The sequence below is a fragment of the Balaenoptera acutorostrata genome, chromosome 2 (genome assembly GCF_949987535.1).
Source record: "Balaenoptera acutorostrata chromosome 2, mBalAcu1.1, whole genome shotgun sequence".
Lineage (NCBI taxonomy): Eukaryota > Metazoa > Chordata > Mammalia > Artiodactyla > Balaenopteridae > Balaenoptera > Balaenoptera acutorostrata.
This window is the reverse complement of record NC_080065.1, coordinates 174,614,519-174,634,037: the sequence shown is the minus strand read 5'-3', so window position 1 is coordinate 174,634,037 and position 19,519 is coordinate 174,614,519. Positions and strand designations below refer to the sequence as shown.

General features: G+C 46.0%; 1 protein-coding gene across 2 annotated transcripts; it reads right to left on the bottom strand.

Annotated features, from left to right (window-relative positions):
* Nucleotides 1-4,072: 4,072 nt before the first annotated feature.
* On the bottom strand, nt 4,073-18,744 carry SMIM7 (small integral membrane protein 7). 2 transcript variants are annotated; one of them, XM_007195525.3, is made up of 5 exons: nt 18,602-18,744; nt 18,479-18,520; nt 17,928-17,980; nt 13,776-13,866; nt 4,073-9,338 (listed from the first exon to the last, which is right to left on the bottom strand). In XM_007195525.3, exons 1-5 carry the CDS (start codon nt 18,625-18,627, stop codon nt 9,323-9,325), a joined length of 228 nt encoding a protein of 75 aa, XP_007195587.1. In that variant the 5' UTR covers nt 18,628-18,744; the 3' UTR covers nt 4,073-9,322. The 2 variants fall into 2 exon arrangements, with proteins under 2 accessions (XP_007195587.1, XP_007195586.1); XM_007195524.3 differs by lacking the exons at nt 18,479-18,520; nt 18,602-18,744 and adding an exon at nt 18,080-18,472.
* Between the last annotated feature and the right edge of the window lie 775 nt (nt 18,745-19,519).

The following is a 19,519-nucleotide window of genomic DNA, read 5'->3' as shown; positions in this document are numbered from 1 at the left end:
TTTTATATTATTTTATTTTATTTTATTTTATCTACAGAAGTAAAATAAGAAGTTCAGTGAAGGAACTGCAGGATAAATGATAAATTTGTCATAGCTTTTATCCGTGATTGGCCTTTTCTACTCCAGGTGGCTCTTTCTGACACAGGGTTTGAATCTTGTTCTCTGCTCTAAAAATTTAGTAGTCTCCTAGTTCATCTTGCCTAAGTCCTTGGCCTTTTGAGGTTCTCTTGTCACACACCACACATGTCACACATTGATACATGCCATACACATGCGTTGCCCATGTTCCTGCTCAGTCTTATTTCTCACCATCCCTAAGTGGGTTTTCTCCACTTCTGTCTGTCACACTGGTCACCTAATTCTCCAACTGGGTGACTTGGATCCTCAGAGGACCTGGTCAAAGTCATGTGGCTGGATTGGGGGCAGGATGATGACTATGGTCCAGAGCTTGGGGTTCCCAGACTCACAGGGAAACACATGAACCAAATCAGGTACAAGCCATTTCCCTAAAGAGCAGACGAAGGCCAAGGGGCTGATGTCGAAAACCAAATGAGGAGATTGTGATGAGGGTGGAGCAGACGGAAGCAGACGGAAGCCACGATGAAAGGCCCCAAACTGGCCAATGGAACTTCTCAGAAATACACACACACACACACACACACACACACACACACACACACGCACAAGATCAAGCCATTTATCAAAATTCCTTCTGGCCTTTCCTGAACCTTCCATGTGCTCTCCAGGGTCACTGAGGCCCACAGACTCCCAAGTGAGAGTACAATTTTGATGCAAAGTGGTCAGACATGGGAACCACCCATCCCCCATCCAGGCAACTAGAGTTTACTTGCCTTAAAGCAGAACTGGATTATTGTATCAAATGGCTTGGACAAGATTCTCTTATCTTAGTGCAGTTTCAGGAGGAGAGGTCAGGGGACGTGAGCAAGCAGATTCTATTCAAAGGGTCTGACCCATGCAAGCCTATCCGATTTGAGAGCCCACTTACCCTGAGAACACCCTGAGCTCTGCCTGCTTCCCAGGCTCAGGGAGGTGCAGAAAAGGGTGGAGGTTCTAGAAGCTCTATTTGCATCTTTTTCCTTTTTAACCTCAAAATGCAGTGTTGCTTTCCCTCAGGTTTCCTGGATGCTCGGATGTTTACTTCTTTGTGGTCTTTTTTCTTTCCTGATTACACGAGTAGTAGATATTTGCAAAGTGTAGACAATTAGTCAAGTAGAGCAAAGTATGAAAAAAGATTGAAAAACCACTCCCTGATGGAAATCTCTGCACTGGTCTACTTTTGTGTGTGTTTGAAATTTTCCAAGAGAAGGATAAAGACGAAAAAAGGAAAAGAAACCACTCAGCCAGGCCTGTGCGTTTGCTTGGTTTTGTGTGTGGCAAATGCGAGTCATGTAGTTTGGAGATGGTGTTGTCTGCAAAGCCAAAAATATTTACTGTCTGGCAGAATAACACCCCCTGCCCCAGCCCCCAAAGATAGCCCCGTCCTAATCCTCGGAACCTGTAAATAAATTGTGTTAGATGGCAAGGGAGAATTAAGGTTGCAGATGGAAGGAAGGCTGCTACTCTGCTGACCTTAAGATGGAGAGATGTTCCTGAATTATCCTGGTGGGCCCAGTGTAACCACAGGGGTCTTAAATGGGGGAAGAGGGAAGGAGAAATGTCAGAATCAGAGAGATTGCGTCATGAGAAAGAGTCAACCAGCCATTGCTGGCTTGGACGACGGAGGAAGGGGACCACAAACCAAGGATGAGGGCAGCCCCTAAAAGCTAGAAAAGGCAGGGAAACGGATTCTCCCCTACAGCCTCTAGAAGGAACCAGCTCTGCCAACACCTTGATTTTAGCCCACTGAGACCCGTTTTGGACTTCTGACCTCCAGAACTGTAAGATAATAAATGTATTGTTTTAAGCCATGAAGTCTAAGGCCATCTGTCACAGCAGCCACAGGGAAACTCATACAGGCCCCTGACTAAAAAAGCTTACCACCCTCTCTTTCAGATGCAGAGCTGCCCAATTAGAGCCTTCAGCCATGAAATGCATGTGAAATGGAGCTACTTGTGACTGGGGGACTGGGTTTTTCATTTTAATTCATTGAGATGGAAACTGAAATAGCCACAGGTGGCTAGTGGCTACTGAACAGATAGCAGAGGCCCTTGCTACTCAGAGTGTGGTCCAGAGACCAGCTACACAGGCTTCCCCTGGGAGCTGGTTAGAAACACAGAATCACAGCCTGAGCCCCTAGCCTGCTAAGTCGAATCCATACTTCGCCACGAGCCCCAGAGGATTCATGGGGACATCAGAGTCTGAGACACTGTGGTGGAAGCCACCATTCACTTCCACGCAAATAACTGACCATGGAACAACAGGAGGCAAGGCCCATTCTTAGCAGTTCTCAGGGTCGGATTTCCTAGACACATGGGGTTTTTTGTTTTTTTAATTTTTAATGCTTCAAAGCATACTATTAGCCAAGTAGATAAACTAACAGCTATTGAATACCTACTACAGCCCAGACCCTTGACCATCTATTATGGACTGAAATGTGCCCCCTCCAAATTCATATGTTGAAGCTGCAACTCCCAATTCAACTGTATGTGGAGACAGAACCTTTAAAGAGGTAACTAAGGTTAAATGAGGTCATAAGGGTGGGCTCCTGATCCAATATGGCTGGTGTCCTTATAAGAAGAGAGACCCCTGGACTTCCCTGGTGGCACAGTGGTTGAGAATCTGCCTGCCAATGCAGGGGACACAGGTTCAATCCCTGGTCCGGGAAGATCCCACATGCCGTGGAACAACTAAGCCTGTGTGCCACAACTACTGAGCCTGCACTCTAGAGCCCACGAGCCACAACTACTGAGCCCGCGTGCCACAACTACTGAAGCCCACATGCCTAGAGCCCGTGCGCCACAACAAGAGAAGCCACCACAATGACAAGCCTGTGCACCACAACGAAGAGCAGCTGCCACTCCATGCAACTAGAGAAAGCCCGTGCGCAGCAACGAAGACGCCAACGCAGCCAAAAATAAATAAATAAAACAAAATTTTAAAAATTAAAAAAAAAAAAAAGGAAAGCAATCCCAGGGATGCACACAGAGGAAAGGCCATGTGAGGACACAGCAAGAAGGTGGTAATCTGCAAGCTGAGGAAAGAGGCCTCACCAGGAACCAACTCTACTGACACCCTGATCTTGGACTTGCAGCCTCCAGAAACCATGAGAAAAGAAATGTCTTTTGTTTAAGTCACCCAGTCTGTGACATTTTTGTTATGGCAGCCTGAGCAGACTAAAACACCATCTCATTTAAGCCTCACAAAACCCTGTTGAGAATGTCTTTTAATAAATGTACTGACCCTGATGAAAAGACCACCACTTTTTGAGTGCCTGCCCCACATCAGGCAGGTTACAGACACATGTCAAGGCTGTCTCTGTATCATAGACAAGGATATGCAGGCACAAACAAGCCAAGATGCTGCCCCATGTCACACTCTGTAAGGGACAGAGGCCAGGTCTGAGCCAGACCTCCATCTTGCTTTCCGCCACAACCCTCTTTTACACTTTTTTCCCTGATTCACATAATAAACTCTGATTAGATGCACCCAAGCTTTACTCCCTCTAAAATAACTTCTACAAACTCCCCAAGCACAGTCTCTCTCTCTCTCTCTCTATGTATGTGTATGTGTGTGTATATATATACATATACATATACACACACACATATATATATATATATATATATATATATATATATATATTCTTGTGGCCCATATTTACCACTAACAGCCACAATAATGCAAACTAAACACAGATGAATATGAACCACCCATAAGATGTCTTTTTTTTTTTTTAATTGTCTAGTCCAGGGGTTGGCAATCTTTCCATGAAAAGTCAGCCAGTTAATATGTTCACAGTTTTGTGGGTGAGATGGTCTCTGTCCCAAGGACTCAAGTCTGTCCTTGCAGCTTGAAAGCAGCCACTGACGATACACAAACAAGTGGGTGTGACAGAGTTCCCATAAAACCGTATGGACAAAGAAACGTGAATTTCCTTCCATTTTCATCTTGATTTGTTTTTCAACCATTTAAAAACATACCATTCTGCCTTCCGGGCCATGAAGAGACAGGTGGTGGGCAGTAAAAAGACAGGCGGGGAGCCAGATGTGGGCAGCAGCTTGCTAACCCCTGGTCTAATCCAAAACCACCCAACTGGCCAAAAAGAAAGCCACAGAGCCAGACGATGATGAGCCCTTGCCGTTTTCTTACTGAAAAATGTGGACTTTGAATTTCCAATTTGCTACAGATCCCTTTGCCCAATTTCTTATCCAGGAACACTTGCTATTACCAAACTCATTTCTAGGAACTCTCAAGTGCTAGAAAGGAGCTTGAAGGGGGTAAAGTGCCTTCCTCTGCATAATGAAAATCAAGGGAATGGTGAAAACAAACCCCCAAGTAGAATTTACATCTTTTTTTTTTTTTTAATAGCATGCCTTTTGCTTTATACACAAACAGCACTCGTCTTTCATCAATGCGGGAAAACATCAGGTTTTCCTGATGGTTTGTCAAATATTTCATAAACTCAAATTTGGTTAAGAAGGAGACAATAAAAATGGTTGACACGAAAAGGAAATGCCTCGTTGACTTTTCTAATCTAACCACTTCAGTGGAGAGCCAATCTCATTATCACATCTCTCACTGTTACTTAAGAGGAATCCCAGGGAGCCCGGAGAGATTTCTTCCCTAACTATCCAAAGAAGTAAAATTGGGTTTGCTCTGTTAACCACATCACTTGAAAATGGCCAGCTCCATTTTCATCAAGTTTGTACATGTCTTTATTAAAATCCAGACCACAAGGCATGCAGACTATTTCACCTGAGTGGCTTTGGGAGGAAGGGGCACCTTGAGACTCTCCATCATCCCTTCGCTCAGGGGTCGGCGAATTTGTTCTGTAAATGGGCCAGACTGCCAGTACTTTCAGCTATGTGGGCCAGTCTCTGTCGCGACTCTACCACCGTAGCAGGAAAGCAGCCAAAGCAACCGTAGACAGCACATACCCAAAGGGGTGTGGCTGGGTACCAATAAAACAAGCAGTGGGCCAGACTTGGCTGGCAGGCCCTAGTTTCTGAGTTCTGCTCTAGAGCATCTGGAACTGAAGTGCAATGAGAAACCTAGAGAAAGGAGACGGGGTTCACTCCTCAACACGGCAAGCGTGGACTAAGCAAAAGGGGGTATATCCAATATGAACCCCAAAGTTTGCATCCAGGGCTTGTGCTGCACATTTCTACCTTCTTTTTGTTCTCCACGTGCGGCTTCTCACCTTGGCAGCAACTCTATGTAACGTTCTCCAGGATGAGCAATAGTGGGCATTTATTTATTACTTAGATGGTGGGTAAGATCCTTAACTACCAAGGCCAAGGTGGAAAGCCAGCTGGTGTGATGTCATAAAGAAACAGTTATCTGGGTGGAGCTGAAAACCTCATCCTTACTCACAGATTAAGCAAAGTTAATCTACTTAAGTGGCTGGACATCGCTCCCAGTCAGAGATGATATGGACTTAGAACCCAGGTCTTTGAGATGTATGTACGTATGCATAAACATACATACATAGGAACGAATGAACATTAAGTAAACAAAGACAAAGAAGTAAGTTGTCAAAGATGCGTTTTTGGGGGCTGGGGGTTCTTAGCCTAAAGTTGTCAACGTGGATTTCTCTTTTTTTTTTTAAAAGCAAGTTTCTTTAATAAGTTTAGTCATTTTACCATCCCTTCTTTTTTTTAAGGTGGACTGTTCTTTTTATATCAGTTTTTTTTAATTGAAATATAATTTACAATGTTGTGTTAGTTTCAAGTGTACCACAAAGTGATTCAGTAATACATAAATACATACTATATATAGATTTTTCAGATTCCTTTCCATTATAGGTTATTACAAGATATTGAGTAGGGCTCTCTTTTTTCAAGTGACCCCAAAAAGCCATTAGGGATGATACACCGAGATGTTCATTGCTGTGTTATTTATAATAGACAAACGCTAGAGACAACTCAAGTCTCCATCAGCTGGGGACTAGTTAATTAATTACGGTATGTCCTTACAATGGCTTATCTGCAATTATTAAGAATGGTAAAAATACAGAAATGTGCTCATATTATCAGGTGAGAAAAGCAGGCCAGAAGATACAAAGATACCATCTGGACAGAGAAAAGGTATCTACCATACCCAGTGCACATGCATAGAGAAAGAGCCAGAGGAATGTGTACCCAGAGTGATGCTCTCTGGGGAAAAGTGATTACGGGTGATTTTTTCCCTTACAGCAAAGCTGGACTTCATAATTTTTCTACAATGAACATGCATTGGTAGTAAGAAACTTTAAAACAAAATAAAACAAACAAAAGCCGCTAAAGCTACAGTGGTGGTACAGGACGACGTAGCCTTCCCGGGTACTCTGGGAAGTACCAGTGAGGGAAGCCAGCAAAGGTCACAACAATGGTGACCGCAGTGGCATTTATAACAGCGGATAAAGTACAAGTTCAAAGTACATATGAGAGGGCCAAGGTTAAAAAGAGATTTATTGACGCTGCACGACAGTTAAAAATGAGACCCATGAAGCCTCTCTGGCAGCCCAGAAAATATGAAGGAAATGATGTCAAAATGAAAACAGCAGAGACTCACAGACATGGAAAAAAAATTATGGTCACCAAAGGGGAAAGGAATAAATTGGGAGTTTGGGATTAACAGATATACACTACTATACATAAAATAGATAAACAACAAGGATCTACTGTATAGCACAGGGAACTACATTCAACACCTTGTAAAAACCTATAATGGAAAAGAATAGGAAAAAGAATATATATATATATGTATAACCGAATCACTTTGCTGTACACCTGAAACATTGTAAATCAACTATATTTTAACTTAAAAAAAAGAAAAGAAAACAGCAGAACCCAAACTGCCTTACCGCTGTTGGAACTATGCTGAATATACCAATACGTATAAGAAAAATGCTAGAAAAGGGATGGGAAGACAGGAAAAGGTTTTCCATGCTGGAAATTGTTTCCAATTTTTTTTAATGATGTGATTGCTCCTTTAACGGTCTGTGTGTGGACTGCTTGAATGAATGTAGGCAAGAAGAGAGAAAATTCGGGCAGTGAGGACACCCATAGGTACTGAGTGCTTACTGGGCGCCACCCAGTCAAGCACCTGGCTCACCTTCAAGTTCACTGAACCTTTTAATAACACCAGTAGGTTTGACTTTCAGGCCTGTTTTAAAGATGTGGAAACTGAGGCTTAGAGAGGAGAAATAACCAGCCAAGGCCCCATGAGCAAGAAGCAGAGATGGGATTTGAACCCACATCTAACTGACCCAGAACATGAGCACTTACAAGCTGTGGGACCCTACGCACTCAAAATTCAAACTTGGGTAACCTTTGGTGCCAATGCGGGTTCTTGAAAAGCCTCCTAAAGATAAACACCCATGAGTTGCCACTTTAAAAATGGACAACAGCCTTTGATGTGCATCCCCCGCAGCTCCACTGCTTATAAGAACTGAACAATGAGAAAATAGTTCTTCGGTGAAAAATACAACTATTGAAACAAAGTCTTAATGACAGCATTCTCTTCTCCGAGCTCGATGCATCCCCACGACACACAAACGCCTCACCTCATTGAAACCTCAGCGCCGGTCTGAGTAAGGCAGGGAGGTTTGCTCACATCACTCATATGGCTTGAGGACTGACCAGCCTAGATCTTGGCACATCCGTTCCTGCTGACAAGAACACCGGCCTGCGCGCAGCCCGATTCAGCAGCCCTGTTCCCGGCTACTTACAAACCACGGGGTGATACTCGGCCCAGATTTGACAAGGGAATAAATTACAGAAGCTATGAAGTAGAATGAATTAGCTGAGCAGGAGGACAAGTGGACTTGGCCCTGGCCTAGCAAAATCCCACCATTATCACTAACTCGTTCGATTCTTCCAGGTGCAGCCCGTCAAAATCGTATTTGCCCAATTCCTGCCCAACATTTATTGAACAAAAACTGAAAAGGAGTATCTAACGTTGCCTCTTTTCTGACTTTTTGACAGCCTCCACAATAAATGAATCCTAGGTGTTTCCCACAGTGTAATTTGAAACAACTCAAACTGAAAGTCAACTTCTACAGTAGAAATTAACACATTTTACATCAACTATATTCAATAATTAAAAAAAAAAAAACCCGATGAAAGTAACAAAAATAAAAAAAATTTACAAAGGACTTCTTGGTTAAAAAATGTATAAACAAAAGGTCCTTTTCATAAATGAGCTTTATTTTCAATACTGTTTAGTTCTAAGAGCCTGCATATTTATTTATTCCTCCCACCAGGTTACCTGCAAGTTAGGATTTCAAAAACCACAACAAATAAATCAAACACCTATAGGATCCGGGCACTGACCACCCAAGTGTCATGTTGGCGATTAAACCAGAGAAGCTTCTATGCAAAATGCTGTATTTCCTCCAATGAGGCTTGTTTTTCAACCTTGAAATCATCCACTTGAAAAGCAGACCCCAAAACCCAAGCTTTCAGAACTGAGTCCCAATATCACCACATAAATCACTCTCATTCTAGAAACTATACAATTAATGGCCCCAAAAGTTACTTTAATAGAGGGCTTCAAGGCAAGGCAAAGTTTCTCATAAAACCCCCATCCACCCTGCCAACTGCTCTGCACCTCTCTTCCACAGGAACCCGTAACACTTCACCCTTCAAGCCCTGGGGACAACCTCAGCAGCATGGAGTGGCCAAGCAGAGCCCATTGGGATGGGGAAGGAATTTGGACACAGACGCAGCAACTATGAACTTGTTCATTCCTCACAAATGCAGTCCAATAAGAGGGTGCATCAAACTTAAAAGCCAACCTTTCTGCTTCAGATCCCTGGATAAAAAAGATTTTTAAAAATCTGTATAATTTGAACCAAAAAAGGATGGTTATTAAAAACAAACCAAGAAATACCCAGAAATGGGTTTCCAGTGAAAGTTTGGTAGAAGAAGGATTCTGATCTGATTAAACAATGTAGATACCACAGCCCCTCACATAAACACCCTTCAAACTCTTTTAAGTAGACAGCATTTCAAGGCAGAGATCAAAGTGAAAATATCTTTGAAAAGAAAACAGTGACGTGGCTGGGAAACTGTGCTCATCTTGGCGAACATTTTTTCCACCCACCACAAGCTTGGACTTTCTGGGAAGGTCACCGGTTTTCTGGGCAGAAACATTCTTGAAGTCGTCAGGAATGGAGGAAGAGACACTCTGAGAAGGTTTCTGGTTCTGTATCTGGAGCTCAGGAGCCAAAGAGCCTGGAAAAGTCAGAGGGCAGAAACATCCATGAGGATGGGAAGCGGTTGCCTTGAAAACACTTTCAGGAAATATTTTCTGGTTACTATCACTAAGATTATTTTACATCATTTTCTGATTTTGTAAGTAACTCTTTGTTACACAACAATGTGAACACACCGCTGCCAAACTGTACACTTAAAAAAAAAGTAACTCTTTTAAAAAGTATCTACTTGATATGAATCTAACATTTTATTTTAGCCCATTCTCTATCACTGCAAGTCAGTGGTGACTTTCATAAATAAAAAGACCTTTGAGTAAACAAACGATTATTAGAGATAACTCTGTTAACTGAAGAAAATCTGGAATAGAAAAGGCCTAGAAACTGTATAAATGTTCATGAAGTTTGGGAATAGGTTATGATACAGGCCTACAGGGGAAAACCACAGAATTGTTAAAAAGATACACAGTTGGCCCTTGAACAACACAGGTTTGAACAGCACCAGCCCAGTTATACATGGATTTTTTTCAATAGTAAATACTGCAGTACTACACAATCCAAGGTTGGTTGAATCTATGGAAGCAGGACTGCAGACACGGACAGCCAACTGTAAAGTTATACTCAGATTTTCGACTGTGAGGAGGGTCAGCACCCCTAACCCCCGTGTTGTTCAAGGCTCAATTGTATACAGGAACTCTCTGTATTACCTTTGCAACATTTCTATAAATCTAAACTCTTTCCAAAATAAAAGGTTATTTGAAAAAATAACAACAGATGGGGCAGGAACAACTGGGTCACCACATGCAAAAGAATGAAGTTGCATCCCTACCTCACACCATATACAAAAATTAACTCAAAGTGGATCACAGACCTACTATTAAAACTACAAAACTTTTAGAAGAAAACTTAGGGGTAAATCCTTATAATCTTGGGTTAGGCAATGACTTCTTAGCTATAACACAAAAAGAACAAGCAACAAAAGAAATAGATACATCGGACTTAATCAAAATTGTAGAATTTTGCGCTTCAAATGACACCATCAAAAAACTGAAAAGATAATCCACCGAATGGGAGGAAATACTTGCAAATCATATATCTGATAAGGTACTGGCATCCAGAACATAAAAAGAACTACAATTCAGTAATAACCTAACTAAAAAATGGGCAAAGGATCTGAAGACATTTCACCAAAGAAGATATACAAATGGCCAATGAACACATGAAAGCTCAATGTCATTAACCATTGGGGAAATGCAAATCAACCTTCACATCCACTAGGATGGCTATAATCAAAAAAACTGACAATAGCAAGTATTGGCAAGGATGTGGGGAAACTGGACCCCTCAATACCCTGCTGATGGGAATGTAAACTGCTGCAGCTACTTTGGAAAATAGTCTGGCAGTTTCTCGAAAAGATAAATATAGTTACCATATGACCCAGCAATTCCACTCCTGGTTATATACCAGAGAACTGAAAACTTAAGTCTGCACAAAAACTTGTACACAGATGTTTATATCAGCATTATTCAAAATGGAAACATTGCAAATATCCATCAACTGATGAGCAGATAAACAAACTGTGGCCTATCCATACAATGGACTATTATTCAGCCACAGAAAGGAATGAAATACTGATAAACACTACAACGTGGAAGAGTCTAGAAGACATTATGCTGAATGAAGGAGGCCAGACACAAAAAGCCATATACTGTATGATTCCATCAACATGAAATACCCAGAATAGGCAAATCCATAGAGACAGAAAGGAGATCAATGGTTGCCCAAGGCTGGGGGAGGGAGGAATGGGAAGGAAATGCTTAATGGGTACTGGGTTTCCCTTTGGGGGGGATGGAAATATTCTAGAATTAGAGAGTAGTGACGGTTGCACAACCATATGAAAATACTACAAAATACTGAATTGTGAAGACTGACTTCCACTTTTTACTTATTAAAACCCTTTTCCATGGTTTGACACTCTCATTTTCTCCCTATCTTCTCCCCGCCCATACTTTTTTAATGAAGATTTCAACATATAGAAGAGTTATAACAGTTCAGCAAACACCCACATACACACCACCTGCAATTACTGCTTTGCTTTACTGTGTATCTATCCATTGATCCATCTACCTTATTTTTCATGTTTCAAAGTCGTAGATATCAGTGCCCTTGGTCTCTAAACGTCAGACACCTTTCTCCCTGTATTTCAAGTTTTTTATGACTTTTTAAAATTTCCAATTGCGCTCAGCTCCAACAATACAGAAATGAGTACAGGGAATAGCAAACTATCCCTTGAGCCCACTAACTTTGTCAGCAATCACAGCACGGTCACCTCCGTGGACAGTCTGGAGTAGATTCTTCCAACTCTCTCACTGGAAGTTATTTCCCTCACACACTCACTCAGCATTTATTCAATGTTTACTGCGTGCAAGTCACAACTGACACCAGAGTGTGCATACAGGTGACACCCAACCTTCTTTACTTTCAAACCATTCTCCTGTGTACACAGGACCTTCAGGCACATTATCAATGATGGTGTTGTGTCAGTTGGTCGTATGGGTGTCCTTCGAGTTACCTGACTCTTCTCCTGTTCTTGGAGACTTAGGTGATTTCCAGTTTTTGATATCCTGAAAAAGCCAGTCACTGCCTCCCTGACAGAGCCCTTTCTGCAGAGAAGCTTCCCTCACTCACGGCATGTGCTGAAAGAGCTGGCCTAGGTCAGGGATCTGTAAAAAGCCGCACAGTAAGTAGTTCAGGCTTTGTAAGCCTGCCAAAATGGCCCAACCTTGCCATTGTAGTGCAAAAGCAGTGACAGACATGGGCTCCATTCATGAAAACTTCATTCATGAAAATAGGCAGAGGGTAGATTTGGCCCATGAGCTGTGGTTTGCTGACCCCTGACCTATGTGGCTGGAAGCAGGAACCCCCAATCCAAGTAGATCTGGGTGACACCTAGATACTCCCAGAAATCAAAATCAGGACACTGGGCTACGGGCTAAGCTAGCCTTGGGCTGAGCTGGGAGGTCACAAAGCCTGAGGCTACCATCCTGGTCACAGGCCAGCAGGTAGAGCAGTAAAAGTAGCTAGTCAGGTAAGAGAGGACAATGAAGCCAATGGACAGAAAAGAACAAAATGATGAAAACACACCGAGTTCTTCTCTGCCCCAGGACCTTTGCCAGTGCTGCTTCTGGTGCTACTGTGCCTGTCTCCAGCTCTGCAAATGGCAGCCTTCCTCTCGTTCTGTAGGTCTTGATTTGAATGGCATCTTCTCAGAGAACCTCTCCCTGACCCTCCTAAACTGGGAGCCCCCTTCCAATTCTCCACCTCACAACTGATTTTTCCCCCTATTTGCTTATTTTACATCCCTGTTATTCTGTGCATTCGCTGAAGGCAGGGACTATGGCTGTTTTGGTCTCAACTGTAATCCCAGAGCACAGCCCTCAAAAGACAGTTCTGAATAAATAAATGAATGAATGGATAGGTGGGAATCTAGAGAGACAAAGGCTGGAGGAGCCCCCCAACACTTCTACTTCCTGTGAGAGCTAGTTATACTTCCTACACTCTTCTGCGAATTCCTTGATCTCTTCATGAGCCCTCTCTGTACCTAGGCAGGCCTCATGTGAGCTCCCAAAAAGGGCCTCTCTGGGCATACATTACAGCCCTCATTCTGGGCTCTAAAATACTTTTCAGCAGCACAGAAACCCCTCCTCCCCCGATCTCCTAAGTCCTGGAATCATCCCCTCAAACAGCCACTGGGCTGGCACAAGGACCGCACAGCAACCCCAAATTCAGCATCTCAATGACTCAAGACAGCCAACTTTTCACTCTCTTCCTCTTTAGGGGAAGCACATGGAGATGGGCACAGCCTGGCCCAGAACCCCAGATTCTCCTTGTTTTTTTCCCTGAGTCTGTTTACTATGAGTCTCATAATTCACTAACAGCATGCTCCTGACACTGAAAGGAAAACCAATCCAATTGGATTTTTTTAGCCTAATGAGAAAATAAAATAGGCATAAAAAGCAGAAATAAAGCCTGAATACACTTCTGCTGGCTTCCAGCAGGCTGGGAGCAAGACCTGGCAGCACGCTGGCCTTTCAAGACGTATTTTCCACTTTGGTCAACGTCAAGTATAGGCTAAGCACAATCCACAGAACTGGCGAGAGGTGATGGAGCCATGGGCTCAGGGGAAGGCATCTCTTGGCAGCCTCTGCTGAGGCACCGGGCACAGCCAGGACGTGAAGAACGCCATGTTCCAATCGAAGCTCCAGCCTGGACTGCAGTGACATAGTTTAATTCCTATAGACCCCAGTTTCCTCTCTAGTGTGGAGAGTTCTTACTTTGAAAGCAGAAAGCATGACACAAAAGTGCAGACTGTGAGGACAGAACACGACCATCAGAGGGTCATCCTAGAGAATGACCCTGAGGATAATGACAACGAAAGAGAGAGGCGGGCTGGACTTACACGATCATGCAGAACATCATGAAGACATTCCATAGGGCGATGAAGATTCGAAAATATCTGAGGCTCAGCAAGAACTCCCGGATGTTGTCACCTGGAAAGTCAGAAAGCATTTTCACAAGCAGTGCTAACATTTCTGTTGTCACTGCTGCAGTGTGCTTCTACCCACCCCACACCCACTGCCCCCATGTTCCAATGGCAGCATGGCTTTTCATTTGGGCCACCTCTGTTCCCCAGCCCTGAGCACTCAGGCTATAGCTGCCACTGACCAACCCCCTGAGAGGACCAAGCACTCAGCCTCTGATTGGCTCAGGGAAGGGCACGTGACCCCAGTCTGTCCAATGAGAGCCAGCCCTGGGACTTTTGCCTGAACTACCGGGAAAGAGGCACCTGCTTTCTGCCAGGCTAGCTGGACTGCAAAGATGTAAGCCCAGTCCTCTAAGGCAGGGTGCAAACCATGGCCTGTAGGCCAAAGCTGGCCTCTGCCACCTATTTCTGTATAGCCCATGAGCGAAGAATGTTTTTTATATTTTTTAATGGTTAAAAAATACAACAACAAAGTATTTGTGAGCCACAAAAATTACATGAAATTCAAATTTCAACAGCCATAAAGTTTTATTAAAATACAGCCATGTCCACTCATTTACATATTATCCATGACTACTTTCAACTTACAGAGGTGAACTGTTGCACCAGAGACTCTACGGCCCACAAAGCCTAAACTATTCATGATCTGGCCTTCTACAGAAAAATGTGCCAAGCCCTGCTCTAGGGTCACCTTTGTCAACACAAGCCAGCCTGATAGTAAAACCAACCCAGGAGGAAAAGAGAGCTGGGGAGGGTCACAAGCTGGAGAGCCAGTTTAAGCCCTGAATCCACATGTGCCCAAGGACCATTCTACCCTTCGATGTTTCAATTTGCTTTAGCCACTTTGAGCTGGTTTTCAGTGTTTACAACTGAAAAAGCATACTAATTCAGGCAAGTAGAATGGGAGTTATGCTTTGGTGACGACTAACTCTAGTCCCCTCTGATGCCAACGAACAGAAACCACTCCAAGAAGAAGGAATTTGGTACATTAAGACTCCAGAAGGACTTCCCTGGTGGCACAGTGGTTAAGAATCCACCTACCAATGCAGGGGACACGGGTTCGAGCCCTGGTCAGGGAAGATCCCACATGCCATGGAGCAACTGAGCCCGTGCGCCACAACTACTGAGGCTGCACTCTAGAGCCCACGAACCACAACTACTGAGCCCACGCACCTAGAGCCTGTGTTCTGCAACAAGAGAAGCCACCACAATGAGAAGCCCGCACACTGCAACGAAGAGTACCCCGCCCCCGCTGCAACTAGAGAAAGCCCGTGCGCAGTAACAAAGACCCAACGCAGCAATTAATTAATTAATTAATTAAAACAGAAGACTCCAGAGACTCGGGTTCCAGGACCTCCCTCTGGGGTTCTGAGTTGATTGCCCAGCCTCTTGAGGCCTCCAGAATGAAATGAACGGATCCAGATTAGATGGTCTACAAGGGTGTTACCCAAAGTGTCATCCACAGACCAGAGATGGAACACTGGGCAGGAGCTCAGAAACTTCCACAGCAACCCAACATGACCGCCACCTGGCACTGCTGCACCATCCAAGCGCATGAAGAGCACAAGGTCTTGCTCTACATGGTTTAGACAAGTCCAGTGCTGTCCATGCCACAGGGTTAGCGACACGTAGCAGCATACCCTATATAAGTGTTGGCCCAGCACAGACTGCAAATGTCAGAGACAGATCCGTTCCCAGAATGTCTTCAAGGCACTGCTTGGCAAGGCCCTTCTCTGAGCCCAGGATCACAAAAATAGCCTCTCTTACCATGAACAAACGCTGACTAAAGGCCACTCATCCCAGGGAGTAGCTGAGTGCAGGGGATACAGGGAGGAATGAGACACATGTCCCTGCCCTAAGGAGCTCACAGGGAGAACAAATACTAAGCAAGTAACCACACACCTGATTATTCACTAGGACAAGTGCCATGGGAGCTATAATGGGGGAACCCGACCTGGCATGCATCGGGAGGCGGGTGGGGTCAGAAGTCTCACTGGGAAACTGTGAACTCCAACCTTAAACGTGAGCTGCACCCTGGTGGTGCAGTGATTAAGAATCTGCCTGCCAATGCAGGGGACACAGGTTTGATCCCTGGTCCGGGAAGATCCGACATGCCGTGGAGCAACTAAGCCCATGCGCCATGACTACTGAGGCTGTGCTCTAGAGCCCGCACGCCTAGAGCCCATGCTCCGCAACAAGAGAAGCCACCGCAATGAGAAGCCCACGCACTGCAATGAAGAGTAGTCCGGGCTTCCCGCAACTACAGAACGCCAGCGCACAGCAACGAAGACCCAACGCAGCCAAATAAAACATGGGCTGGAGTTTACTGACCTTCCACAGAGGTGACGTGGGCCTACATGTGCCCCAGTTTCCTCCTGTGTAAATGGGGATGATGCGGGACTGTGAAGGCTGCAGCACAGTGCCTTACAGGACACTCTCAATAAATGAAGCCACTGTGATATTAGGGATCAGCCAGGCAGAGGATGGAGGGAGAGGAGCATGATCTACAGGGTCAACTGCCAACACAGAGTCCTAGTCTGAAGGAGCCTAGCAGGGAGCCCCCGATCAGAGGGAAGCCACCGTTCTGACTATCCTTGTCACCAATGCTCCCGCCACTTTCGAGCCCACGTGGCCAATCTCCCACCTACCATAGCTCCAACTCAGATCTATAGATCACAGCCCCAGGGGCTGGAATAGTGCCTTCCATGTAGTGGGTAAGCAACATATACAACTGCTGAATGAATGCATGAATGAACAGACGGACAGTCTAGTGATTGAGAGGACAACCTCTGGAGTCAGAAAAACCCAGGCTCAAATCCCAGTGCTGTCGCTGATTTGCTGTGTGGCCACAAACAAGTTGAGCCACATCTCTGAGCCTGAGTTCCCTCATCTGTAAAACGGGAAAATGCTCCTTACCTTTTAGGAATGGAGGTGGAGGGAAACACCCATAGGAAGTACCTAACAAGGCAGCCACCACCTGGCAGGCCCCCAGTAAAGGGAGCTGTCAGACTGCCTTCAGATTCGCTGCCCCTTAGGGTTCCTATTGTCCTCATGCAATGCTCCATCACAGCACCCACCACCTTGGCCGCAATGCCACCTCCTCAGAGGGCCTTCCCTCCACACAACCCAGCCAGAGCAGCAACCCCACTGCTATCCTCCCGACATCTTCTTCTTCACTGTCTGTTCCTTGTTTAGGGACTGTTTGTCCCACCCCATAGGACTACAACCCAAAGGCAGGAAGTACTTCTGTCTTGTTCCCTGCTGTGTCCCCAGCATCTAGCACAGTGGCTGGTACAGAGTAGGTGTTCAATAAATGTTTGGTGAACGAATGAATGAATGGATACAATAGTCATGTACAGGTCCCATTAGAGTCCAAACAGTCACATGTGTCAATTTAGCAGGAAGTATATATTCTAGGGCCTCCAGGGTCCAGGCATGTAAAATGATACAAAGATAAGGGGGCGGGGGCTGGGATGAGGTACAGGCCACAGGCCCGGCTTCAGTGGGGTCCTCCTTCTCAACTCCTATTCAACAGGTGTCAAAAGGTTGCTTGAACCCCAATTTGTAGAATGTTCCAATTTTTCTTGAAAAATCATACATCTCAATCTTTATATGACATCTCCTGATTTATTTGAAAGCTAATCCAATTGAAAATTAAACAAACAGGTCTACAGCATTCTGGAAACAATAGGCTGTTCATTCATTCACTCATTCATTCATTCATGCTGGAATGCTGGAACTGCAAGGACACAGATGAGCCAAAACAAGCTGGAGCCTCTTCTCTGGAGCTTAAGGTCAAGTGTGAGAGCTAGATATTAGCCAAATGACAGCATACATAAAAGAAAATTATAACTGTAAGAAGTGATATGAGTGCTGACCTATGCAAGGAGGTCTGGTAGGAGAAAGCAGTGGATGACAGAGGTGGGTAGAAGGAACAGCACGCACACACACACACACACACACACACACACACCCACACACACCCACCCCCCACCCCCCAAAAGAAAACTGATGAAAAAGAACTGTCCTCTCTGAAACCAATTCCAGGGTACAGAAAGGAGGCCTTACCTGTGCTGGGCTCCCTCGACTCCTCCCCAAAGCCTTGCGTGTCCTTCTTTTTCCTACAAAGAGAAGCAGACAGTGACCACTTTCAGTAGGACAAACAGACCACTTAGTCCCCGGGCCCTGATCCCCAGCTCAGAGGGGAGCTCTAGCCCTACCGTTGGTTTGCTGTGTGACCTCTTTCGCGCGGTTCAGTGATGTTCCCTGGGCCACCCCTTGCCCAGCCAATCACAGTCATGCCTGCAGCCACCGACGGGGTGGAGAGAGTGGTTCGAGGGAGCCAGGTGCGGGGCTGCGGGTACAGATTAGGGCTAAGAGATTCTCGGGGGATGGGTCTGAGGCTCTCATGGGTGCGAGCAGAGGGATCCCGCGGGAACTGAGAGTCCGCAGTTCAAGTCTCGGCGGCGCGGAGAGTCACAAAAGGATGGACCCGGTTGGAGGCGGAACTTGGGGCTGGGACCTGGGGGCGGGGCCGGCGGCGTACGGCGTGCACACGCTCGCGAAGGCGGGGCTACGGGTCCCCCGGATGGAGCCACGGTCCAACGCGGCCTACTCACAGCTTGAAGTTGAGCACCGCCCCGGCGTTCATCAACAGCGTCCTGCAGAGGGAGAATGCGGTTACCTGTACCGTCCCCACCCTGTCGGGCCCTCACGTCCCATCCTCTGGTCCCCCTAATTACCCAAAGAGCAGGATGTCCCCGATCATTGTTACGGCCGGAGCGTCCGTCAGAACAGGAAGCGGAAGCCTCGGGAAGGGAGGGGAGAGGAACACGAGCCGACCAATCTCGAAGCAGCTCTGGAGAGGGCTGGACCAATCAAAGACCAAGGCAGGCAGGGTCCCGCCTTCTGCAGGCCAAGCCCCCTAAAGAAAGAGCGAGCGCCGCTCCTTGCTATGAAGGCCTGAGGAGAGTAACCAAGAAAGGGCGGGGCGACAACATGACGTCACCCAAGGGGCGGGGCCATCTGGGGGCAGGGTTGGGTAATGGATTGGAAGCCTTTCGCGCATGCGTGAGAGACCAGCCAGCCAGAGCACTAGCACAGCAGCTTTCCCTTCTGCCGGGCTGGGCTCTCGGATGCAGCTTCTGGAGAAACGGTGCCCCCTGATCATTGAACTGCATAGGGGAATGAGTCCTGATGCAGTGGGCTCTACCAGGCATGGACGTCCCGACTGTTGTACTCCAAAAGGACCTCCTCCTGGGCCTCACGGAAGGCGGGATCCCCAGTAGGCAGGCACTACCCGGGGCGGGGGTCCCGACTGAGCGGTTCCCTCGGAGGACGGGATTCCTTGCGCGGCACAGAAATCATGATTTACAGAGGGCTGGGATCATGACAGCTCGATAGAGGACGGGGCTCCTGACCGAATGGACCCTATGGGGCACGGGAGTATGGGGTTCACAACTGATCTGGTCCCACGGGGGATGGAGGTCCGGATCCAAGGGCGCGGTCCTGAATGGTCCGTCCCGCCTGGGTGGGCTCCGTGAGGAACGGATCCCGCCCCCCTCCAAGGACAGATCCCCTGTCCAACTCACACTCCACGGGGACCACGCACCCCGCCTGGCTGGGTTGAATGGGGTCGTGATGGCCCGAGGGACAGAGTG